Below are 23,673 nucleotides of genomic sequence, written 5' to 3' on the forward strand. Positions count from 1 at the left end.
AGTAGCTAACGAAAGATGATCTGTGGACATGCATCTCATCTTGCCCGAAAGGCAAGCAGGGCTGGGTGAATTGTCCGCTCGGGATCAGCGTTTGTTCTTCGACTCGCTTCTCATCGTGGATCCCGACAGGCAGGCGGGCAGGCATTCCAATTAAACATTTGACGCAGACTTATATTCCCAGTTTCCAGCATATGTACGTAGTGTACACACGAGCTACATATCCTACGCGACTGTAGCAGCCAGTGATGGCCGTCAAGACTCAAGAGTGGCGATAGGATCAAAGTCTCGACGGTTCTCTCGAACAAGCACTTGTCGAGCCGTAGCCCCATTTTTTTCTTCTTACCACTATATTACCCCGTACTTTTTAGGTCAGAAAAATTGCATGAATTCCACTTCTCACGGCATCCACCGATGACATCCACTCCGCACCGACAGGAACCGCGAGAGGAAACAAATGAACTGTATGGGACCAAACGGACGGGTAACCACGTTTTCCCTGGTGGTTGAAAACGAAACCGCTAAAACCCGATATCCAACACCGTATAGGTCCGTCGAGCTGAAAGCTGCGGTGCCTGCATAGACCCATAATTCTCTTCAGTTGCAGACCTCATTCACCCCGAAAAAGGACCCTTGATACATGGTCTCACATTGAGCTGGACGCTCACTTGTCAACCCCTTGCACCGCCTTTGCACCGCTTGCTGCTGCTGGAGCCATCCCGACTTGTTGCCAGGCAAGCCAAGCACCCCAAGGTGCACGAGAGGCTCTAGGACCGGGCCATTCAAAAGGAGGCAAAAAGATCTACGATCCTATGGTGCCATCCACCCAAGCACACTATCCAATCCGTACAATCCACCCACTGACCGCCGTCGAGCGACAAGTCAACGAGATCACCAACCTGCGACAAAAGGCCAACGAAGACGCGCACTAATCGAACATCGCCGTCGGAAGTATAACCCATTACCCAGTAGGAACTGGCAATTGTAGCTGGAATTGCGGTTGGCGCCACCCGATCAACCCGGTCCAGGGATTGGAGTGCAGTTGTTTTTTTTTTGCTGCTCGTCAAACATCGCTTGCCCCGTTTTATCGTCGATGCCGATTCCGAATTGAGACTCCCCTCCGCCCCCGTCGGTTGCTGCCCCCGTCGCTGCCACCGACCCTCGTCGCCTTTTGAACACCAGCCTCCCGCAAGTCCTCCTGACCCCGTCCGTCTCTCCATCCTCCCACGCCAGCCAGCAAGTTCTGTCTCCGTTCGTACATTATTCTTCACTTACAAACTTCGATCCACTTGGTCGTCTTCCCGACGTCAAATTCTGCAATACAATAAACCTACCTACATACATAGCCTTCGCCCGCCTTGACTCCAACCGGGAGAGCGGCCGCGGCGTCTGTAGGCGCTGCAGATGATATATTCGCATGATGGCTACCGTTTCCCGGACTGCAACTGCCTTGACGACGCCGCCAGCCACATCCCACGGCAACAAGTTCACGTGGGACAGCGCGTCGGTGCCCGTCCATTCGGAGGTGAGTCCATGAGTCCATCATGATGTCCTGGTAATTCGGGAGATTACACGCAATATCCCCTGTTCCCCGCATCTCGTTTTACAAATTCTTATTCCTTATTAACTCCCTGCCCCGGAAACACCATGTGCCTGAGGCCTTCGTCGTGCTCCTGAGCATCGAGGCTGCCTGCGTGCATCTCGCCCATCTATCCGTTCTTTCCTTCTACCTATCCTCGTGCCCACCCTGCCCTGCCCTGGTGCCTGCTTAGGTTGGCTCCAAGGAGGCATCCACTCACGCGCCATTGCCCATTGCCATCGCCATCGCCGTTTCCATCGCATTTCATCCTCCATTTTCTTCCACTGACATTCTCTTTTTCCTCCTTCCTCTTCTAGAAGCCTGTCAATCCCCAGAGATCTTCCATCAACAATGAGAACGGCTACCCCTTTGGCCGCCCTGTCCTAGCTTCTCAAAAGAGGAATTCGACTCTGCTTGCCACTCACAACACACCACCCATGGACCCGCTCACACACGACCACTATACCGGGGATGTCGCCGACGATGCCAGGTTTACTCGAAGCACCAGGGACGGGGGGAGTCCCGCCGATAGTTTGTTCGACCCGGAAACCGACGAGAGCAAATGGATTCACCGCGACAAGCTCGCCCAGATTGAGAACGAGGAACTACAGGCTGCGGGTTTCGTCTTGCCGGTAGCGAGAGACAACAGGGCACGGTCGAAAAGCGGAAACCGTTTGAAGAGGGATCAAAGCCAGGATAAGCTTAGCGGTCAGGCTAGATCCATTGGCGGCGGTGAGCACGTCGGCTCGAGGTCTAGAAAGAACTCGTCGGCCACGCAGGACTGGGACAAGCGCGCCGATGATGGTGCTGAGCACGCTGATTCTACGTCGAACCCCGGCGCCAAAGTAACATCCCGGATACCTGTGCCGAGAACCAAGGCTTACCCAACAACGCCAACTGATGAGAAGGCGGCTGCCTTTGGGCGGAAACGCGATAGCAGTCCTGAGGAGGATAAGGAAAAGATAGCCTATCCGAAACCACGAGGACGCAGCGGCAGTACAGGGAACGCCCTTACCAAAGCGGCCAATGGATCCGACGCTCGGCCTGTAGCTAAGCGGGCCGACACCTCCCCCATGAAGAGCAAGCCGGCTGCGGGAGCCAAGAAGGTTTCCGGCAAGGCTGCGACTGCCACAACGGCGCGACCGCGAACACGAGGTGCATCCGCCAAGGATTCAACAGGTGCTCGGCCAACGACGCGTTCTGGTGACCGAGAACTCTCGCCCACAACGCACAAGCCGATGGAAGGCGAACCACCCTGGATGGTTTCGGCATTCCGCCCCGACCCCCGTCTACCACCAGAGCAACAACTGCTACCAACGGTGGCCAAGCGGTTACAACAGGAGAAGTGGGAGCGGGAGGGCAAGGTTGGCAACGTCTACGACAAGGAGTTTAGGCCACTCACAGACGAAGGCTTCCTCGAGCCACCCGAGCATCCCATCGTTGCGCCTGAACATGAACCGGCGGAGAACGAGAACGAGAAGGAGGAAGAACATGAGAAGGAAAACGAAAAGGAACAGCCGCAGGCAGACTGGCCCTTAAAACCCGCCGAGCCTCAATGTCCTCAGAGTCCACCTCCTCCGAGTCTCCATAGCCTTCAGAGCCCCCGGAGCCCAGCTCCCGTTGGTCGGACCAACTCATACTCGACAATGCCCAAGATTGCGGACAAGCCGATTCTGACCAAGTCCCCCAGCCCGAAGAACCCCCCACAGCGTCCTCACCCATCAGAGGTGATCAGGGTACCAGAGCCTCCCGAGGATCCGCCTCAGAAGAAGGAGAAGGGAGGATGCGGATGCTGTATAGTTATGTGAGCGCTAGGCTCCAGAACTTGGGCATCCATACTCGCCTGTCCAGTCAACCGACAACTTATCAAATCCATCAATCACCAATATGACCTTTGGTCCCTTATATCGTCGTCCGCCACCATCAAGCCGTGACTCTGCTATCATTGGCTTTCTGGTAGTCCTTGAGCACTACCCTGATTAATGACGAAATGAGTTCCTTTTTCTTATATTCAAGTCTGGCACACTCAATTCTGCTTTTGTATCTACACTCATCACAACCACGCGCACACGCACATACCCCCCCCCTTGCTTGATTGTCTGCTACTTTTTGCAGCGTTCCCTCATTCGTTTCCTTTGTCCTCAGTATTCTTTTTTTCAGAGCTTCCTGCGCCAGACTGCTCGTTGCTGTCAGCATGCTCCCGATCTTTAGCCTTGTCTCCGACCCGAGTCTTATATCAAAGGGTGCAATGGTCAGCAGCATTGTGACCTAACGAAAACTGGAGCTTCTCAACCATGGCGACGGTTCTTCTAGCGAAGCAAGAAGCAAGGGTTATTTCTCAAAACGGTGGACGGACAGTCACAAAACTTGGGAGGGAACTCCCCTGTTTGGTTTTCGACGACAAACCGAACCAAGATCAAATCATTTCTCCTGCCGTGCCAAGTCGGGAGCAAAAGCTGAACGAATCTTCTGGAAAAGGGGAATTCTGTTCGGCAAACGGGAGTCAATCCCTGACGTGGATTGAGAGAAGATCTAAACCGGCAACCGAGCAAGGAGAGCGAGGGAGACAGAGAGGGGGAAAGGAGTAGGAAGACTTGAAAGAAATATTGGGGTTCAAGGGACAAAAGAAGGAAGGAAGGCGAACACCAAAACAACCCCCCCGGTTATAATACCATCTTATCTTAATTCCCACGATCCTCTTGTACATGGTCTGGTTTTCTCTCCCGTCTTTTCATCAGTCGTCGAGATCATCATCCATCCATATTACGCATTACTACTACAAGTCGAACTAGTCAGTCAACCCAGAACTAAACATACTACTTGGTTTATCCTCCCACAACCAAAATTGGCTTTTTCAAAGTTTGTGTTTTCTGTTTGGCTTAGGTGTTTTGTTGTTTCAGCCTGCATTATCTGTATCTCTGTTTTTCCGTTTGTGGTTACTTGCTTGTTTTATTTTGCGTCGTCTGCTTTTACTGTCTCGGTCAAGTTATGCTTTTTTCTACAAAATGGGGCAGAACGCGCGGAGTTTTTTTTTTTTTTTTTATTTGGTTTATCTTCCGAGAGAGATCGATCGAATGGTGCGGGCGTTTTTTCCTTTCCTTTCGAGGTCTTTTCCTTGTTTTCTTTGTTTGTCGCTACATGTACGCACGGCATGCACACGCAATATTTAAGAGAGGAGAGGTGGATGGATTAACCAAGATAACCGTCGCGAGGCGGTTTGAAGGGGATAGATACAATGGATGAAATCGAAGCAATGGGGGCGAGGCAAGTCAGGATGACTAGGATAGAAAGTAGGAGAGGAGGCAAAGAAGAGAGTCAGTCTCTCTGTCTTCTCTATCAGCTCACTACCTAGTAGCTAGTCGTTCTGTTGACGAGAACAATAAAGGGATTTTTAGCATACCTTTACTTCACTGTGTACCCTACATGATAATGTGTTGGAGGCTGGAAAAGCGACAACGAAAAGGCTTGATTCTGGAGTTGTCTAAAGGAAGAGGGAAAACGGAAACCAGGGCAGCCTAAATACCCAGGAAGGGAGTGCCAGTGAATAGGCAAGGCCCAGGGCACGGACTTCCAACATAATGAGTGAGCTTGGTAACACATTACTGTTAGGTTATAGCTAATAGCCAGACAAATACTCCAGTACTGGCGTTATTAGCTATGATCTCTCCATAATATGGGTTTAATGTGTAAAGAAGCAATGGGGTTGAATACTATCACTGGCGTAGCTAACTATTCGTGAGAGGTACTGGAATTGGATGAAGGTTGAAGAAGCTATGCAGAAACTATGCTCAAAAATGACTTCTAACCTCTCCACCATCACTGCCTATCCACAGCACTCCAGTCAGTGACACTTTTACCACAGTTGAGTAATATTATCACCACCCTCCTACCTGTTTTTGTCCAGACTGCCCACTACGTACCACCAAGCCTCCGTCTCCATCCTCCGCAGGTCAAGTTCGACCTGACTCCGTGTGCTTGGTTAGTTAGGACCTCAAGTGCCTTCAGATATGGAGATGCTTACTTCCGGGAAAATCACGCATGTAGTGAAGGACCAAGATGAGCACGGAACGGGATGTCACACGAAATACGAAGAAGCTACCCCCTACAATAAGTGCTACCTATGTAGATCCGTAAGCCGCCACAAAAAGAGAGCATACTACTTGATGAGCGTGCACAATTTGTGAATTGGAGTTTAGTTGATACAACCATACTTCAGTCATATGTATTTTTGAACATGGTAAATATTCTTGTTTCTGCGTAAGAACGTAGCTTCGTAGCTTCACCTTCTCGCTAAAGGAAGAAGTCAGGTTTCAACCATACGCTTAGACGCCAGCCAGCCAGCCAGCCAGCCACAACAGACCCGCGACATCAAAGGTTAACAGAGCAAACAAAAATCCGGGGATATCTTGAAGAAACCCTCCCTCCTCCTCTCCAGAGCCCGCCGATATCGCCCAAAACCGGTAGACAACCATCCGGCTCAGACAGGCAGACAGACAGGCCTGTAATCTCATCAACATGATCATGGGTCTTGAGTACAACCGACTTCCACATCTTAGTCCACGGTTCATACATATATCGGGACTCTTACCGGCTCTTTCGCTGCCGCGGCGATCCTCCTCTTGCCTTTGTGTCGACATATTTCTCCCATATCATAAACAAATTACCAATCATCAACATCCCCATCCCACTGATCTCCCACATCCGCCCATCCACACCCCCACCTCCTCCCGCCCGTCTCACCACCGGTTCTCAAATCCGCCGCCTCCTCGCGACCCTCGCGCCAGCATCTCACGAGATAATCATCGCTGGCCGTCACCAAGCTGCCATCCAGCGTCCACGTAAGCGCGCCCACTTCCTTCTCGTGTCCGCGCACGAGCGGCGTGCCGCGGCGAATGATGGGTGTGTTTGATGACTGATGATGACCGCCCTTGATGCCAAACAAGCTTGCCGAGGAGCTAGTTCCCGGCCGTCCTCCTCCTCCTGACGAAGAAGACATGGACATCAGTGATGACGAAGGCAGAAGGGAAGTGGTAGCGCTGCGGGTAAGGCGTGGACGAGCAGGTGTGACGGGGATGCAAGAGGTGGGTTCGCCGACGAGGTACGACTCGTCGTCTTCTTGGTTCGGGTGCTGGCGCTGCCAGGCAAAGGCTTCCTTGATGTAGCGCTCGTCGGTGGGGAAGAGGACGGCGGCGCCATCGCTGCTGCCGACGGCCAGGAGCTCCGAGTGACCGTTCTTAGCGGGCCGGATGGCGGATTTCACGTAGAAGCTGGTTGCGTGGAAGAGCGGGTGGCGGAAGCCGTAAAGCGGACCGAGACCCTCATGTGCGGTGCCGTGGTTGTGGTGCCGGCGGCGCGGGGGTTCTTCGCCGGGACGGGCGGCGGTGAGCTCGACGGCGTGGCCGAGGACGAGGTGGGCGGTGCTGTAGGCGTAGACGGTGTTGTCTTTGCAGAGGGTGTAGAGGCGGGAGCCATCGCCGCCGAGGGCCATGGAGGAAATGCCAAAGGGGCGCCAGTTGGCGTGGCTGGGCAGGGGTGCTGTGAAGGAGACGGGTGTGCTGTACTTGTGGTGGCGGCTGGTGTGCACGGCGCGGATGTCCCAGAGCTTGACGCTGGCATCGGCTTCGCAGGCAGTGAGGAAGAGGTGTTCCCTGCCAGGAGGAAGGAACTGCAGAGCCGTGACGGAGACTTCACCAAGGCGACCAGGTACCTCGCCTATTCGGGCCACGTCGACGTTACTGGCACCGGGTAGCAGATTGCGAGCCTGTTTCTGGGGAATGCGTGAGTGGGCATCATAGATGCTGTTAACAACGCAACCAGGGTTAGGGGTGCGAGGGAGACGAGCGTGAAGGCCAGCTTCTGAGCGGATAGCAACGTCTTGCACAGGACCGCCTCGGCAACGGAGATCCCAAATCTGTACGCTGCCATCTCTACTAGTTGTGGCAAGGACAGAATTGGCGCCGCGGCCCGGCTGAAAACGGACTTGTTTGAGGGATGCGGTGTGGTGGCCGAGGATCGAAATGGGCTGCTGCGTTACAAAGTCCAATACCTTGCCTGTTTGGTCACCAGAAGCTGTGGCAAGAAGCAAGTCATCGTCGGAGAAGGCCATGTCAATGATGGCGTTGCCATGCGCCTGGAACGACATGTTGATCTGAGAGAACTCATTCTGGGTGTCCAACAAACGTACATACCCTTCTTCGTCACCTACAGCAACAAGACTCTTGGCTTTAGGGTGGTCAGCAAACGGAGTTATCGGCTAACGAATACATGCTGACTTACTATTGCAGCTTGTGGTGCAGAATGGGATGCTGCGAGGATGTCCTTCGTGGCTGTTCATAAAATGGGCGTCTTCTCGGCGACTATAAAAGTCTGCCGTTTCCGACCGCCAGTCTGTTTACCGAGTCAGCTTAGGCTCGAGAAAGATGCAAAGATATATCACCACATACCAGAAACTGGGAATGACAAAAACCTGTTTCCGGCACCAGGCATACCACCCGTCACTCTCTGCACCAGTTGAGCTCCCAATCCACGACGATCCAACTGTATAGGAGCACGGTTTGGCCGACGCCGAGTTGTTGGCAACTCTTGCTCATCATCATCATCACTTTCTTCCGACTCAGCCTCATCTCCATCGAGGGCCAATTGGGATGGCAGCTTCCGAATAGAATGGATAGGACTGCCGAGACGATCGTGCTTCAACTCGGGAGTTGGAAGTAACGCTGGGGATGTGGCTGCAGGTGAGGGTAGGTGGGATACATGCGACGCCTCAGCCCTCTTGGGTGTTGAAGCATGAGTGATCTTTCGACGCTTGGAGCTTCTCTGGCCATCCTGAAGGCTCGGTAACACATCTGGGATTTCCTCTTCCGAGATGGGCCTGAGAGGACTGGATGGAGTATGGGATCGTTCTAGGAGAGGACCGGCTAGATCACGAAGAGCCCTTTGGGAAGCGCTGGGGTGGTTATTCGCTATGACTCGGGGAGTAAAGAAGCGCCTGAATTTCCGGGGGGTGATGGACGGGTTTCGACGTTCCTTGGCTGAGCTTCGCGGAGGAGGAGAGGATGGAATGGGGGGGATGTTGTTGGTGGTGTTCAACGACGACGAGCTCTTAACTCCCAAAGGGGTTGAAGTGCTGATAGAGTTATCGGCCATGGCGAAAGGATTCTCTTCGACTACCAGAGCGAAGAGCTGGGTCCAGGCCGCTTATGCAACACGATACCTAGAGACGAGGTACACGGGGCCGGCGACGCTGGATGCGCGCGACCTGGCAGCGAGGGGCCGCCGATGGGAAGGGTACGCGGAGACAGAGAACAGGCTGTGGTGGTGGATATTTGGACAAGATCAGTTGAGCCGCAGCTGGTGCAGAGGTGTTGCTGGCAAGTGTCGACTGGATGTTGGATAAGGGCTGACGTCGAAGTTGCAGGCTAGGCTGTGTGAAGCAAGCAGGCTGAGCTTGAAGAAGGACGGGAGGTCAAGGTCGTCGTTGAGAGACAAGGTAGGCGGCCGGGGGGGCGTAAGGTATTGGCGCCGAGTTTATTGGTTGGCGGATTTGGTCGTGGTATGGATCCTCTGAGTGAAGTGGTGCGACCGGAAGGGGTGTGTCTATGTCGGTGTCTGGTGTAAGTGTGTCCTTGATACTTGAAATTGGATGCGTGTAGGTGAAGATGATGGAATTGGATTTGGTTCAGTTGTTCGTTTCTATTGTGGATTTGCGTGCTTCAGTTCCTCCTACGCTTTTGCTGGGTTTCCACTTGAGTTTGCCGGGCAACCAAATCGACAGCCATGGAAACCTGACCTGACCACCCACCCATGGACTCCATTGAACACCTCCTCCAGTGGGCAGAGGCTGGGCGTGCGGTCCGCAGCGGCCGGGGGGTCGGGGGGCGCCTAGAAGGAATGCGGTTTAGTGCTCCATCAGGGGAACGCGAAGACGCGGGAACAAACGACGCGCTGGATCGCGAAAGCTTAATGGCTTTTTCGTCCCATAAATCGCGGTTGCTGAAGACATGAAGATTGGTCAATGCACTGCACTTCAACCGCGGGATGTCTGACCCACCCTGATGGGGCCCGTCTTGCTTGTTGCCCCACCAGCCGCCGGAGTCCAGTCTCTTATCGCTTATCGCCCTGCAGCTGTCATCCAAAAAAATCATTCTGCAACGACGACCCTGCAATCCCTGCGCTGCGAGTGCTGGAGGGAAGAAGTCAAAGGGCACCCGGACTGCCATTTTCACCCAACCAAAAAGTCACCAGGTCGTCCTGCTCAACAACATCAGTCGGACACACCCCCCGACTTAGAGCACCGGCACCATGGCGATTCAAAAGAAACACGGCAAGGGCCGTCTTGACAAGTGGTACAAGCTTGCCAAGGAGAAGGGTTATCGTGCCCGTGCCGCCTTCAAGCTGATCCAGCTCAACAAGAAGTATGGCTTCCTCGAGAAGAGCAAGGTCGCTCTCGATCTTTGCGCTGCGCCCGGTGTAAGTCATAGTCGTGAACATCCAGATCATCATGGAGTGAACTAACCATGTCTGTGTCCGTCCCTAGTCGTGGTGTCAAGTCTGCGCCGAGACTATGCCGACAAACTCCATCATCATCGGTGTCGATCTTGCTCCCATCAAGCCCATCCCCAAGGTCATTACCTTCCAAAGCGATATCACGACCGAAAAGTGTCGCGCAACCATCCGCTCCCATCTCAAGACATGGAAGGCCGACGTCGTTCTCCACGATGGTGCGCCCAACGTCGGTACTGCTTGGGTTCAGGATTCGTACAACCAGGCCGAACTTGCCCTGCACTCGCTAAAGCTGGCCACCGAGTTCCTTATTGAGGGCGGTACGTTCGTCACCAAGGTGTTCAGATCCAAGGACTACAACTCCCTTCTCTGGGTTTGCAACCAGCTTTTCGCCAAGGTCGAGGCTACCAAGCCCCCTTCGTCCCGTAACGTCTCCGCCGAAATCTTCGTCGTCTGCCGCGGCTTCAAGGCCCCCAAGCGCATTGACCCCAAGCTTCTCGACCCCCGCTCCGTTTTCGAGGATGTGGCTGGCCCCGCCCCCAACAACGAAGCCAAGGTGTACAACCCCGAAGTCAAGAAGAGAAAGAGAGAGGGTTATGAGGAGGGAGACTACACCCAGTTCAAGGAGATCTCTGCCAGCGAGTTCATCAACACTGTCGATCCCATCGCCATTCTCGGCCAGTACAACAAACTCAGCTTTGAGCAACCCAAGAACGGCGACGTAGCATTGGCTGCTCTCGACAAGCTCCCCGAAACGACCGAAGAAATCCGTCTCTGCTGCGCCGATCTCAAAGTGCTCGGCAGGAAAGAGTTCAAGCTTCTCTTGAAATGGCGTCTAAAAGTACGAGAGATCTTCGGCTTCCCCTCCAAGAAGACCCAGAAGGCGGCTGTGGACGAGGAGGTTGCGGTAGTGGAGAACATGGATGAGGAGCTTAGGATTCAGGAGGAGCTGCAAAGAATCAAGGAGAAGGAGACCTCCAAGAAGAAGCGCGAGAGGAGGCGCGAGAATGAGAAGAAGCAAAAGGAGATTGTCCGTATGCAGATGAACATGACTGCGCCCATGGATATTGGTATGGAGCAGGAAGGTCCCCGTGGTGAGGGTGCCATGTTCCGTCTCAAGACTATCGACCAGAACGCTGCCCTGAATAAGATCGCCAAGGGCAAGATGGCCGTTATCAAAGAGGCCGAGAAACCGAAGGATTACGACTTTGGCTCCGACGGCGAAACCGACGAGAGCGACGAGGAAGCCGATCGTCTGGAGGAAGAGCTCGACAACCTGTATGATCAGTATCGGGAGCGGAAGGCGGCGGCCGATGCCAAGTACCGTGCCAAGAAGGCCAGGAAAGAGAACGGCGACGATGAATGGGAGGGCGTATCTGGCGATGAGGAGAAGGGTAGCGACGATGACGATGAGGAACTAGAAGTGGACAGCAGTGATGATGATTCCGACTCAGAGGATGGTGAATCTGGCAAGAAGCTTATAACAGATCTAGACGGCCAGCCAGAAGAGAAGGATGGTTTGTCTAAGCGGGCCAAGAACTTCTTCAGTCAAGGTATCTTTGCGGAAATACCAGGACTTTTGGAGGAGCCAGAATCTGAGGAGGAGGAGGCTCAGGAGGCTGAGCTTGTTGAGGCTGTGGAGGACCTCAAAGTTACTAAGAAGGAGAAGAAGGAGGCCAAGGAAACCAAGGCCAAGAGCAAGAAGGCGGCCGAGGAGAGCGATGACGACGAAGATTTCGAGGTTGTCAAGAACAACGAGGATGATGACTGGGAGAACGTTGAGAAGAAGAAGAAGAACGGCAGGCCTGGTAGGTTTCACTCAGTCCCTCTTCAACATAACCTGGTAAGGGCAATGGCTGACTATGACAACTACAGACATCGACATCATCACCGCCGAGGCCATGACCCTCGCCCACCAGCTCGCGACCGGCGAGAAGACAAGTTACGACGTCATCGACGACGGTTACACCAAGCACGCCTTCAAGGACCGCGACGGTCTTCCCGACTGGTTCCTTGACGACGAGTCCAAGCACGACAAGCCGCACAAGCCCATCACCAAGGCCGCGGCGCAGGCCATTAAGGAGAAGCTCCGGGCCTACAACGCCCGTCCTATCAAGAAGGTGGCCGAGGCCAAGGCCAGGAAGAAGTTTAAGCAGGCCCAGAGACTGGAGAAGCTCAAGAAGAAGGCCGACATGCTTGCCGGTGACGATGGCATGTCAGAAAAGGAAAAGGCTGCTAGCATTTCGAAGCTCATGGCGTCGGTTGCTAAGAAGACGAGGAGGGCGCCTATCAAGGTTGTCAAGGCTGCTGGTTCCAACAAGGGTCTCCAGGGCAGACCTAAAGGAGGTTCGTACTATCACTTCCTTGAGGTCTCGTGTGGTCTTTATGTTGGAATGATGCTAACTCGGTCTTTTCACTCTTATAGTCAAGGGCAGGTACAAGATGGTGGATCCTCGTATGAAGAAGGAGTTGAGGGCGATGAAGAGGATTTCCAAGAAGAAATAGACGTCGTGTCCAGCAGCAGTATAGTTTGTGGAAGTTTTAATTGCGATACCTTTTTACCTGTTCATATCGTTGTAGAAGACGGTTGTTGTGACAAGACAGATCTTGTTATGGTTGTACATCAAAGGTGGATTGAATGGTCAATAAGCAGAGCAGCACTGTTAAAAGCTTTCAAGACGTCGTTTACTTGGGTCCAAGGTTCTTGGACTTCCTGCTGCCGCCGAGGTCGCCACCCTGCCGGCGCGCCCTTCCCGTCCTGAGATATCGGATGACATGACACCCGGGCCCAGGCAGCAGAGTAGCATATAAGGTCCGTCACATAGCCCCTCTATCACAACGAGCTCTGTGGTCTTATGGCGCAGTGGTCCTCATTGATGAAAACATTGCCGGATGCGCGGTACCCGAGGTACAGTTTTCGTAGGTTGCAGCTGGAGCATTGTTGTTCGTTCCACAAGCTTACCCGGGCAACTTGGCTTTGTTGACATTTTTGTTAAATCGGGGAATTGTCGATGATATCAAAGATGTTAAACTTGGAGTTTTGCGTTTGCGGATTTGGAGTTGTATGAAATTGAAAGGAGCAGAACTTCAATTCCGCACGTAATTCTGACTGTACGCACCACTTAGAGGTACCCTTTAAAATTTCTGACGAAAGTGTGAAGAGCGCTTGAACGGTAATGAGTGTCCAATTTCTAACTGGAGAAGTTTTTTCTTACGTTTGTTCATTATACTCCGTTACAATCATATAGCTGGTTTGCAAGGGAGGACTCTATCCAAAACGTCCTCATTTGTGCGAGTGTCGGTTCCAGTCGCGGCGTCGACTAAGCTTGGAATAGCTCATCAAGAAGAAATCGTTGAGACTTATAAAATGGCCTCATGGAAACGGAAAGCAGGGATCGCGTCTTCGAAACATCTCAGCTGTTGTAGATGGTGGTATCAGAGAGAGAGAGAAAGTCGTGCGAGTCTTAATGGAGGGTGCGCTGAAGTCAAAGCTAATTGCATGTAGTCGTAAAACACCCCGGTGAAAGAAGTCTGGCGAATGGAAAGAGAAAAAGGAGAGATGAAAAGACTGTTTGCGAGGCACCATGGAAGATAGATGGATGAATAAAAGTCAGATTTGAGATACGAGTATATTGCATCTATTTTTTATGATCTCTTTTGTCGTCTCATGGCAACTCTTCAATCTTTTTGTTATGCTGTTGTTGCTGCTGCTGATTGACCGCTCTCACAAAGGATGTAAACGGGTACAGAGGCCCGGTGAAGTCCATGTCGTACCTAGGTAGGTGTTGTGCGGTGGTTAGTACATATACGTTTGCAAGAAACGAGCCAGCCTGGCCCTGAAGAGGAGATAGAGAAAGAGTGAATAAACTCACCAATAGTTCACAGCAACGCAAATCCCTTCTTGCGAGCAAGACTGTGAGACCTTGTGATACCTGCCGTTCATCTTCGTTAGCAACCACTCACTCACTCACTAGCTCTTGCTCACTAGAGGAATGGACCCACCACATAGCAGGCAAATAAAGCATATCCCCCTCCTCCAGCGTCACCCTCATCGGCTCCGCCAGTTTCGAATACCTCGTCGCGTTCTCCTCGGGCTTATCGGGGTCCCAAATTGCGAAAGGGACTGTGACTTCTTTGCCTGTTTCCGAGTCCTTTTCCATTACCAGTTTCAAACCCCCTTTATCACCAATCTCCTCCTCTCCATTCTCATCCCCTTCCCCATCCCCGTTTTCTCCTTTCTGCTTCCTCCTCACATAACCCCCGCTCTCCAATTCTCTCTCATTCACACAAGGCAAACAGTGCGGCGGCAACAGCACAAAGTGTTTCCTCCCCCTGATCTGGACATAGACGTTCTCGTAGTTGTCCTTGTGTAAAGCGGTGGTGGACAAGGAGTTGCCGATCCAGAGGTTGATGGCTTCTGGCTGGGCCTCCTCGTCGGGACCGAGGCGATGGGGATCTGATAAGGCGATGCGCGCCCAGGGGATGGTGGGGGGCACGGCGCTGTAGAGGGAGGAGTATTCTTGTCGAAGGTTGTCGTTTTCTGTTGTTGTTTTTTCTTCCCGTCAGTATTTTTTTTTAAAATTTTTTTTTTTAAATTTTTTATTTTTTTTTGAAAAAAAGAAAGAAGAAAAAAGAAAGAAAAGAATAAGATACCCGTCAGGGTTTGAAGGGCCTTGACTTCGTACATCACCAAAGGGTCATTCGAACTGGGCGATTCACATGAAGCCCTGGAGAGGACGGAGGGTGAGGTTTAAGTGGCTTACGGGTTTGAGCATAGCGAACCTCGGACTTGCGAAGTCCTTGGGTCTTTTCTTGGTGAATCACATAGGTGAGGAAGTCGCTGAAGGACTGGTCTTCTTCGTGAGGTTTGGCGAAGACTAAAGCGCCGGTTTCGGGGTGGACAGTTGGGGCGTCGGCGTTTCTTTTGTGATGTATCAAGATGCGTGAGCTACTATGTTTTTACTTGAAGTTTTCGACGACGACGACGACGATATCTTTGAGAGGCAACATACCCAAAAGGAGTAACGGCAACATTGACCGTCTCATCCCCAAGGAAATTGGAAAGATACTCGGCGGTCCATGTCTGGGTTGCCTTCCAGTTTGCGGCACCGCCTCTTACGACAAAAGGGGTGTTCCTAGCTACGAATCTCATAAACTCGAGCGCACTGGGCTCTTCGTGGAGCTCCTCGATGAAGGAGCTGTTGAGTTCATTGTAGGTGACGATCAGGTCTGCAATAGCATCGCGGTCCCGTTCTTGCTGTTCCCCTCCCATGTTTACTTTCAGCTCGGTGGAATTTACACCGAAATGATGATGGGACCCGAAGTTTGAGATTTTTGGCGGTTGTTTTGATGGCTGCTTCTGCCGCTGGCGGCCGGGGTGGATCTATCCGACAGAAAAGAGGACGGGAAGCAAAGGTGAAGAGGCGGAGCAGGCCAATCAGGGGCCGCTCCAACCAAGACAGTGGCATCAATGACAGAATAATGGCCTGACTTTTGAGGGTCCGGGGGTTCCAAAGCACAAGCGTCATCAAGTTATCAACACAGCCATGTGGTAGTTGTGGATAAAGGGAAAAGCCGATTGCTCTAGCATCGAAATCTGATTATAAAACGAAGCTTTCCCATTCTCTCTTTTTTCCCCCCATCGACATGTTTTGATTCAGAGAATTGGAGTTGGGGTTCTCCTTCTCCACTCCCTTTTCCTGCACCACCATCTCCGGCCTTACCGCAATCACCAATCAGCAATTCCAGATGCCTACTCCTCGGATTCTCACCAGTGGACAACAAGGGCCAACAAGGCACAGCTAGGCCACAACTTGGTTCTTCTAGTCGGTCCCCGCTCCGAATCCTCTCATTGGGACGACGGTTACAGTTGCCGACACAGAAACTAAAAAGGCCCAGAGCGGATACGTGCTCCAAAGGCCAATGGATACTCACATTAATACACCGATATCACAGCGCGGCGCGTCGGTTGACAAACAACGGCTATCCCGTCCATCTCCATCAGAGAGATTCGTGGACAGAGGAGAGGGGATCAGAAAACAGATCCGAATACGACGCGGACCCTACAGGAGTTTTTCTCGAGTCCACGACCCCATAGCCATGGATGGGAGGAGGAAAGCAAATGCGCACTAGGGACAACGGAGCTGTCCTTGTCCTTGGGCTTTCGAATAAAATGATTCCGAGGGAGGCGGTGACATTGCCAACGATAGGCGATGAAGAAGTAAAGTTTCGGATGCGGGAGGCTATTGGGGCAGAAACAACGGGGTCGAACGGGGTCGTTCTTTCCCGAGGAAGGAAGTCTGCGAAAGCTTGCATCCAGTATCTCTCCGAGACTCCATCTCGCTCGCACCGCGCTTTCCATTTTCTTGCAGCCAAGCAGCCTCTTTGCTGTCTTTTTCTCCGTGGCGAAAAAAGAAATGGTACCCAACTATCTCATTGATTGAACTTGGAGGTGGATTCGTCACTGGACAGACAGCATTGCGATAATCCTTCTTTCTTTTTTTCTCCGCCCCCAGACCGCCGCCTCGACATTGTACCTACTGCTACGCGCATCATATGCCGCCTCACGGAGGGACACGACGACACATCACATATGCTTGTGGTAGCCGAGGCGTCATCGTTTTCAGCCGCAGTCATCGTCGGGAGTCAGCGTTTACTGCGCACTTGCTGCAATGTGAGTTTCATCCCGCAAGTTTCCTTTCTTTTCTGTCTTGTTTTTTGTTTTCCTTTCTTATTTGTACAACTCCCGCGCGCATCCTTTGGTATCCAACTGGAGGCAGTCCCACCGTCTCGTGACCTTGGGGTTGGCTTCTTTGTGCGACAGACGGCGGTGTCTTGTCGGCTGGCAGTTGGCATGGTTGGCTGTGATGATACATAGTGATGGACACGTCGTTGGAGGGGGACTTGTCAAATTCAGTTAGGTTGCGACTCTGGCGGGGGGAGGGGGAGTACCCCACATGTTGACATCATTCTGCTCGTGCTTGGATCTTCCATTCTCGGGACCCTTCCATCGGCGTTTCTTCCCTTTTATCTAACTCGTCAATCGTGGCTGAATTCGGACGCAGTTGCACGATTTTGGCTCTTGACACTCGATTGACCTGCACGATTCGTCAAATTCATCCTTTGGACCATAGAGGTATGTAAGTACACTACACAGTACCTGCCTACCTGTAATGCGCCGCGCGGTGCCTTGGGAGGTTGGTGATGGAGCCAATGGGGCTTAGTAGGCTTCTGGTTAGTACCGTCGGCGATGTACCGAGAACGACAAAGTCCAGTTGGACGGGCGTTCAAAAGCTCGGGATGCTCTTTCCGTTCCTCTTGGCGAAGCTCACGTTTTAGGTAACCACTACAACTCGAGTGAGAACCCCTCATCCAGGAAGTGCGTGTCGTTAACAGTCCGGGCGGCAGTACCTGACTCGCTCAGTGTGTGCTTTTATTTCGGGCTTTCATTTGAGCAGTGGTTCGCAACTGAAAGAATGCCTCTATGGCACAGTGCGTTCCAAACACACCATACCTTCCATGAGCTGGGGATTGCTGGGTACCCCTTGCAGGGTTAATCACCACATGTTTCCTCACTCGCACTGCCAATGCAAATGTTTCATCGCTTCCTGTTACCGTGTCAGTCAGACCACCGCGCCGGGCCATGAATAGGTAGCAAACCGCTACCCTCACGGCTTTCTCAGTTTCCGCGCTCATTTTTTTGAGCAAACAGCATCAAAACCTTGACACTCAGTCCGCGAGATCTCTTTGCGCTTGTTTTGCCTGTGGCGCGGTGGAGCTTTGAGCTCCATCGGATCGGGAGTTCAACCACCCCGGGCCATTCGGGACTGGCCACACCCGACAGCACCACGCTCACTGCGGATTCGGTGCGGATTGCACCCTGAATTCGTCAGTACATGGAACCTGCCCCGGTTAGGTTACTCTGATGCGGTCCCCGAGATTGTGCGCTCTTTGCTCTGCGAGCCAAGGGAACTGAGCCGAGCGATCGAATTCGGAACATTTCCCATGAGCTAGTCTAGGTGCCCTGGCTGCCCGGGCTGCCACTGCCCTAGAGACGCATACCTCCCGTCCGTACATGTCACCATTCATCTTTTTCCCTGTCCTGTCCTTTTTATTTTACTTTTTATAATCTTTTTTTCTTATTTTTTTCTCTTTCGGTGTCTAGCCAAGTTCCGTTCAAGCATCACGCTCTTCACGTTGTGCACAGACTTTTTTTTTTTTTTTTCCAAAGAAAATCAGCGCAAAAGTGGACGTCCTCACGATTCTCCAGCCCCGGTTTCTCCTCTTTTGACGAGCTCCAAAGCTTGGAATTTTATGCGACCCTAGTGGATCTAGGTGCCTCTAGCTGTTCATGATAGTAGCTTCCGAGAACCTGTCTCCCAGTCTCCTTGCTCACGGAGGTTGCGTTAAGGTTATCCTGCCACCCACAGTTCGTTCTCCTTATATTTTTTTTCTTCCTTTTTTCCCCTAGTGGTATCTATACTGATACTATCTACTTGGCAAGACATAACTATCTACTCGGCAAGACATCAGGATATCGAGGATTGGTAACCCCAAGATACTAGTGTAGGTACATCTCTCGACTCCAATCCTTCCCTCAGTCCCTTGACCTGGTCCTATCCGAGGTATTGCCGTCTACCTAGAGGTAGTTCTAGCTACACTAGGTACAGTACCTTCAGCCCTCGACGCCAACGCTGTCCACTCACTCACTCAAAGCTCCAAGGCCCCTGCTTCAACACATGTCATTTTTCTTCTGCAAATTATTGGGACAGCACAGCTCATTTTCCCTCCCCTTCCCCCAATACCACTCAGAGACCAGAGTTTCATTACGACCTCACAGAGGACGTTCCGTCAGGCCGGCACCCACCCCCATACCACCCATCCATACCTCTTTCGGGCATCTCTCCCTGTGACACGCTAGAATCGCTTTAGAGTTGGGGCTCTTCTACGTTAGGACTAGGGCCTCCATTGCCTGCATCACTGCGCAGCATTGATCTTCGCTGGGGTCACTGGCATTTCTTAACGTTTGATCGACTGGCCGCAAGTGCCACCACTACCACTCACACGCACGCCCCAGTCACCACACACACCGGCTGTCTCTGAGATCGATCCGCTTCTTCCCACCACCAGAAAAGGAACGCCAGCTCACCATTTAGAAGAGCAGCTACCAGCAGTCTCCCGGCAAAAGCCTCGGCCAACATCATACTACATAAGTCTCAGAGAGGGCACGCACCCAAGCATCCACCAGAGAGCATCTCGCAGCAAAAGGTCACCGATCGGACCACTCACTTATCTCCAACCACGACGGGGAAACTAAATCATCTTTGTCACCGACCACGACCCCCAGCACTCTCTACACTTACTGCACCTCATTTGCTGGAGGGGATTTGTTGATGCCATAGCAACCACTTGGACTGTTCGGTATCATCGCCGTTGCTACTGCGGTGGCAGTTCGAAGCCGACCCGCTTGACAGGGAATCCCACAGGGAAGGCCCCCCCCCCCAAACACCCTCACAGACTAATTTCTGGACAGCTGGAAGTCCTAGTCTCTCCGTCTCCAGTTTCACTCTAGGCCCCTCTTATAGTCACTTGCCACCTCCACTTTGGCCATCCACTTCGACATCACGGGCAGAATTCTACCCCGATGCGACTGTGACTTTGTTGACCAGATCGACCTGTTATCCATTCGCTCCAGTCAGCTGTGTCTCTCCTCAGCAAGGGGCATAATATCTATTTTCTGCCATCACTGCGACTAGGAGATGTAATCGGTCTCTTCCTGTGTCATAACCAAGTCCTCCATCTATTACAGGGGGCTGACCTAAGCCGTTTGGGCGATTATGCTGTGGTATTTACTTTACCCACTAAGAGGGTTGGTTGTCCTGGATTATTTCCCCCCTTTTGTTCATCTACTATAGCATAATCATGCTGACCTTCGGCAGGACAACCGAAGCCCCTGTGCTTCCTCCAGACCATCCTCTGCGAACAGCCTTTTCGCGATATGGAACCTGGACTGCCCGCCATGTCAAGACAGTGCTCCCTTTGTCGGTAGCGCTCGTCTTCTGCCTGCTTTATCCCATATTTTTTCTCTACACAACAGACGCCACCAATGTTACTAGCGGGGTGTCTAACCTTCCTCACCATGTCTGGACTGATGCTCAGCCGCTTAGTGAACGCGCTGTCGCTGAGCCCGACGTCATCATGCGTTCCGTCTGGGTGCACGGCAGCTACATGAAAGCACTAGATCGCGAAATTCTGCTGGGAGCCCTGGAACTGCAGGATACACTATTGGGACCGACCACCAACTTCAACCCTCGCCGACCGCACGCATCTCGTATCTTGCCCAATGACCCTACGGTTGACATGACTCGGGACCAAAGGGATGCTTTCCATATCGTCAATGGTTTGACGGATCAATCATGGTTCTTCCACTCGCCTCTACAGTACTGGGGTGGTTCTGCCGATAATATCGCTGCAGACAGTGATATTATTTCTACTGTCAACGAGAAGAAGACACAGTCAACTTCGGTTAACATTACCTTGCGGCACTCATTTGTCTTCAGCGGGAAGCGTTTCGAGGAACGGAGACTTGTTGCGGCCGACGCTCTGGTTATCACCCTGATTCATTTCAAAGATTCACCCCTTGGTCGACAGTGGGTTCGAAATGCTGAGAGACTGGCTGCGCAGGTACATGACAAGTGGACAGTCATTCCACATGACGGCAAGAGCATGGCGAGTCAGTTATACGAGTTCCAGTTTCGACCAATGTCATGGCCGGACTGGTTTCTCTTGACCATCGCTTACTCACTCACGCTTTTCTACCTTCTTCTCAGCCTTTCCAAGCTCCGCGCTGTCAAGTCCAGATTCGGGCTCATGGCTACTATCCTGGCCCAGATCGCGGCTTCGATCGGCTCCAGCTTCACAATCTGCGCCATCTTCAAAATCGACCTGTCTCGTGTCCCATATTATGCCTACCCGCTTGTGGTTCTGGCTATCAGTATGGAGAATTCGTTTCGGCTGATCAATGCCGTCATTATGACCTCTTCGTCCATCAGCATCAGCGACAGGATAGGAGAGGCCTTCGGCCAGACCGCTTATGTTGCCATCCTTAACAGGTTGCAGAACCTGGCTATCCTCCTCGGCCTATCCAGGATCACGTTCCCGGGTGTTGCTGCCTTCTGCACGTTTGCTGCAGTTGCCATTGTCTTCGATTTTCTCTACCTCGCAACTTTCTTCCTAGCGGTTCTTAGCGTGGATGTGCGCCAGCGGGAACTTTACGAGCTGGAAAAGGCTTCGTTGAGGAAAACCAACGATGTCTACAACATCACCTTGCTCGATCGTATCCGCCGGATTCGCCATGGTGGGGCAACCGTATCAACCCGGGTTGCTGGTACCATAGTCATTCTTGGCTTCATCTTGCTTGCGCAGTCTCACTATGCGCTAGAGAGCGGCAGCCAGTGGCTCAACTGGATATTCACGCGATCCTGGAGGGTTGCCGAACCTGCCTTCTCCAAGTCTTCACACTTGGTCGACATCCATCAAGCCAGAAGCCCTACGTCGTGGCTCCGCCTTCAGGATCATGAGACTGCGCGAGAAGTTATCAACGTGGTCAAGCCTTGGGCGCATAGTTACGTCGCGCGCGTGTACGAACCACTGGTTTTTGTAGCAAAGGGCGCCAATCGCATCCCCCACAGCCCGGAGCCCATGTTCCTGCCGGCCGTGTACGACTTCATTCACCACGAGATTCCGCGCTTCGTGGTGATCATGTTGACGCTGGTGGCCCTGCTTCTGCTTCTTACCAACTACCTCCTACAGGGCAATGACAAGCAGGCAGGTGATCCTGACCATCCTGAAAACGAGCCTCTGCTGTCGGTACGAAGTCTCAGTCACGGCCATGACCTTGACGTCGTCAAGATGGCTGTTTCGCCAGGCCACAAGCTTGTTTCCGTAGGGCTGGACAGGAACATTCAGATCTGGGATGTACCACTGAACTCGCGGACGCGCGTCATGTCCGATTCTGAAACTCCTCTGGAAAATCCGTTCCCAGTTCTGGCTATGGCAATTGATGATGACTCGAAGTGGTTGGCTTTACTGACATGGCAAAGGGTTCTTCTTTGGGATACTGACGAGCAGCAATGGGGGTTGTCGATTGAGGTCGAACTTGGCGGTCACAAACCGGAAGCCATGTTCTTCAACTATACGAACAAGACTTTGGATACGCCGTCTCTTGTTGTCGTGAGGAAGAATGGCACAATGTTTGAGCTTGACCTTGAAGGTACGGCGTCCAAGGAGTTTACCATTTGCAAGACTCCTTTTGCCATGGCGCTGCCATTTGCAGAGCCCAGTAAGTCTAACCCTTTCCATTTCTCGACGAAGTAGTTACTGAGTGGTTGATGAATTAGCCTCTGCAAACCAAGTCAGCCAGTCGCTTTCAATCCTGACGCTATCACGCAAAAGCTGCATCCACATTGTACGACAGCAACCTGGCGGGTGGACTTCCAAGGAAGTGAAGCTCACGACAGGCGAGGCGAAGGACATCCACTCCATCGTCCCTGCACCTGACCTATCCATGTACCTCGTCTGCAGATCCCGCTCGGTTGACCTGGTCGATCTTGAATCGTCGGCCGTCATTCAGACCTTTAACACCGAGCCCATGGAGCCACGATCATTGAAGCTCCTACTATCCTCTCGTGGAGCTCCGCAGCACGGGCTACCGCCCTTGTCGCTGTGCTACGTCAGTTTGGAGACGGGCGATCTCGTGATTCAGACCTTTTACCGAGCAGACGAGGTCGATCCCATGCATTATCCCAAGGATTATGCTCCTGAAGCGCCGAACCAGCCATGGAATGAGGAGAAAGAAGTAAAGAAGCGAATCGAGAAACCAGGTCGCTGGGAGATACTCCCGAACGGAGGTATCGTGGGTGTCAGACGAGTGCCTGTGGCCTCCTTGTCGTCATCACGACGTAGGAGCTTCCGGGCGGTGTCATCAGGAGTCGGAGTCGGATACGGTTTGCGACGACGTGGAGCAGGAAGCGGTGGCATAGCTGCTGATTCTACCGATGTCACAACTCCAGACATAGGCATGACGGTATGGGAGGCATGGGCCTTCAACAATCTGGAAAGTGCCAAGACCAAAGGTATCGAGACGCAGCCGCTTGATCAAGAAGCGGACGGGGAGGACGCCATGTATGATAACTTGTGGGTTTCAGAGCTGGGGCCCATGGTAAGGCTGGGCACGGCGAGCGTGGCGGTGGGGCTTGGAAATGTGATCAAGGTGATCAGTGTTGGACACGAGCATTTCGATAAGGTGGTCACGAGGGACCGGTTGACGGCGGAGAACTTGAGGAATCAGAATTATTTCAGACGGAGGAAGACGGGGTCGGCGGCGCAAAGAGCAAGGGGAGGATTGGGAGGAGGAGGTGCGGCTGCTGGTATTGGAGTGTAGAGATATCACCATGGTGTACTGGTAGAGGTGGAGTAACGGGTATGGGAAGAAGGAATGTGGTCTTCGTAGAAATTCAATATACCAAAGTGCTCTTTGCTGCTTTGAGTTCACAAACTGTCCTTGATTGCTTCAGCACGAGTTAGAAAGTATACTG

The 23,673-nt window shown here is 52.5% G+C and overlaps 9 protein-coding genes across 9 annotated transcripts; 5 read left to right on the forward strand and 4 right to left on the reverse strand.

Moving 5' to 3' along the window:
- Window positions 1-411: 411 nt before the first annotated feature.
- B0T23DRAFT_434194 (uncharacterized protein) lies at window positions 412-929 on the forward strand (the record flags this gene model as incomplete). The annotated part of the gene is made up of 2 exons (XM_062840486.1): window positions 412-461; window positions 605-929. 2 exons carry the CDS (start codon window positions 412-414, stop codon window positions 927-929), a joined length of 375 nt encoding a protein of 124 aa, XP_062696821.1.
- A 387-nt stretch (window positions 930-1,316) lies between these two features.
- On the forward strand, window positions 1,317-3,442 carry B0T23DRAFT_10730 (uncharacterized protein). The gene is made up of 2 exons (XM_062831799.1): window positions 1,317-1,522; window positions 1,894-3,442. Exons 1-2 carry the CDS (start codon window positions 1,415-1,417, stop codon window positions 3,382-3,384), a joined length of 1,599 nt encoding a protein of 532 aa, XP_062696822.1. The 5' UTR covers window positions 1,317-1,414; the 3' UTR covers window positions 3,385-3,442.
- Window positions 3,443-5,741: 2,299 nt separating this feature from the next.
- On the reverse strand, window positions 5,742-6,303 carry B0T23DRAFT_369399 (uncharacterized protein). The gene has a single exon (XM_062836513.1). The coding sequence runs from the start codon at window positions 6,211-6,213 to the stop codon at window positions 5,899-5,901; it is 315 nt and encodes a 104-aa protein (XP_062696823.1). The 5' UTR covers window positions 6,214-6,303; the 3' UTR covers window positions 5,742-5,898.
- B0T23DRAFT_10750 (WD40-repeat-containing domain protein) lies at window positions 6,037-9,005 on the reverse strand. Its single transcript, XM_062831803.1, has 3 exons — window positions 8,020-9,005; window positions 7,853-7,963; window positions 6,037-7,798 (listed from the first exon to the last, which is right to left on the reverse strand). The coding sequence occupies exons 1-3, from the start codon at window positions 8,720-8,722 to the stop codon at window positions 6,237-6,239; spliced, it is 2,376 nt and encodes a 791-aa protein (XP_062696824.1). The 5' UTR covers window positions 8,723-9,005; the 3' UTR covers window positions 6,037-6,236.
- A 730-nt stretch (window positions 9,006-9,735) lies between these two features.
- Window positions 9,736-12,932, forward strand: B0T23DRAFT_329071 (AdoMet-dependent rRNA methyltransferase spb-1). The gene is made up of 4 exons (XM_062835692.1): window positions 9,736-10,045; window positions 10,113-11,886; window positions 11,954-12,424; window positions 12,504-12,932. Exons 1-4 carry the CDS (start codon window positions 9,878-9,880, stop codon window positions 12,581-12,583), a joined length of 2,493 nt encoding a protein of 830 aa, XP_062696825.1. The 5' UTR covers window positions 9,736-9,877; the 3' UTR covers window positions 12,584-12,932.
- Window positions 12,933-13,957: 1,025 nt separating this feature from the next.
- B0T23DRAFT_400835 (cupin-like domain-containing protein) lies at window positions 13,958-15,350 on the reverse strand (the record flags this gene model as incomplete). Its single annotated transcript, XM_062838528.1, has 4 exons — window positions 13,958-14,010; window positions 14,046-14,618; window positions 14,842-14,999; window positions 15,091-15,350. The coding sequence occupies 4 exons, from the start codon at window positions 15,348-15,350 to the stop codon at window positions 13,958-13,960; spliced, it is 1,044 nt and encodes a 347-aa protein (XP_062696826.1).
- Window positions 15,351-16,633: 1,283 nt separating this feature from the next.
- On the forward strand, window positions 16,634-16,998 carry B0T23DRAFT_400837 (uncharacterized protein; the record flags this gene model as incomplete). The annotated part of the gene is made up of 2 exons (XM_062838529.1): window positions 16,634-16,755; window positions 16,854-16,998. The coding sequence occupies 2 exons, from the start codon at window positions 16,634-16,636 to the stop codon at window positions 16,996-16,998; spliced, it is 267 nt and encodes an 88-aa protein (XP_062696827.1).
- A 37-nt stretch (window positions 16,999-17,035) lies between these two features.
- On the reverse strand, window positions 17,036-17,719 carry B0T23DRAFT_10807 (uncharacterized protein). The gene has a single exon (XM_062831811.1). The coding sequence runs from the start codon at window positions 17,447-17,449 to the stop codon at window positions 17,117-17,119; it is 333 nt and encodes a 110-aa protein (XP_062696828.1). The 5' UTR covers window positions 17,450-17,719; the 3' UTR covers window positions 17,036-17,116.
- Window positions 17,720-19,914: 2,195 nt separating this feature from the next.
- On the forward strand, window positions 19,915-23,519 carry B0T23DRAFT_308990 (sterol-sensing domain of SREBP cleavage-activation-domain-containing protein; the record flags this gene model as incomplete). The annotated part of the gene is made up of 3 exons (XM_062834497.1): window positions 19,915-19,946; window positions 20,017-22,418; window positions 22,477-23,519. 3 exons carry the CDS (start codon window positions 19,915-19,917, stop codon window positions 23,517-23,519), a joined length of 3,477 nt encoding a protein of 1,158 aa, XP_062696829.1.
- Window positions 23,520-23,673: the final 154 nt, after the last annotated feature.

This window comes from Neurospora hispaniola (genome assembly GCF_033458365.1).
Source record: "Neurospora hispaniola strain FGSC 10403 chromosome Unknown B0T23scaffold_1, whole genome shotgun sequence".
Classification (NCBI taxonomy): domain Eukaryota; kingdom Fungi; phylum Ascomycota; class Sordariomycetes; order Sordariales; family Sordariaceae; genus Neurospora; species Neurospora hispaniola.

Bases quoted from the DNA above. Each gene is read 5' to 3' on its own strand.
- B0T23DRAFT_10750 (XM_062831803.1), bottom strand. From the start codon at position 8,722: ATGGCCGATAACTCTATCAGCACTTCAACCCCTTTGGGAGTTAAGAGC. The intron at 7,964-8,019 runs GTATGTGGTGAT...CTCGGTAAACAG, and splicing joins TTTGTCATTCCCAGTTTCTG to ACTGGCGGTCGGAAACGGCA. The intron at 7,799-7,852 runs GTAAGTCAGCAT...ACCACCCTAAAG, and splicing joins CTGCACCACAAGCTGCAATA to CCAAGAGTCTTGTTGCTGTA.
- B0T23DRAFT_10730 (XM_062831799.1), top strand. From the start codon at position 1,415: ATGATGGCTACCGTTTCCCGGACTGCAACTGCCTTGACGACGCCGCCA. The intron at 1,523-1,893 runs GTGAGTCCATGA...TTCCTCTTCTAG, and splicing joins CGGTGCCCGTCCATTCGGAG to AAGCCTGTCAATCCCCAGAG.
- B0T23DRAFT_329071 (XM_062835692.1), top strand. From the start codon at position 9,878: ATGGCGATTCAAAAGAAACACGGCAAGGGCCGTCTTGACAAGTGGTAC. The intron at 10,046-10,112 runs GTAAGTCATAGT...GTCCGTCCCTAG, and splicing joins ATCTTTGCGCTGCGCCCGGT to TCGTGGTGTCAAGTCTGCGC. The intron at 12,425-12,503 runs GTTCGTACTATC...TCACTCTTATAG, and splicing joins CCAGGGCAGACCTAAAGGAG to TCAAGGGCAGGTACAAGATG.
- B0T23DRAFT_369399 (XM_062836513.1), bottom strand. From the start codon at position 6,213: ATGTCGACACAAAGGCAAGAGGAGGATCGCCGCGGCAGCGAAAGAGCC.
- B0T23DRAFT_10807 (XM_062831811.1), bottom strand. From the start codon at position 17,449: ATGAGGGGTTCTCACTCGAGTTGTAGTGGTTACCTAAAACGTGAGCTT.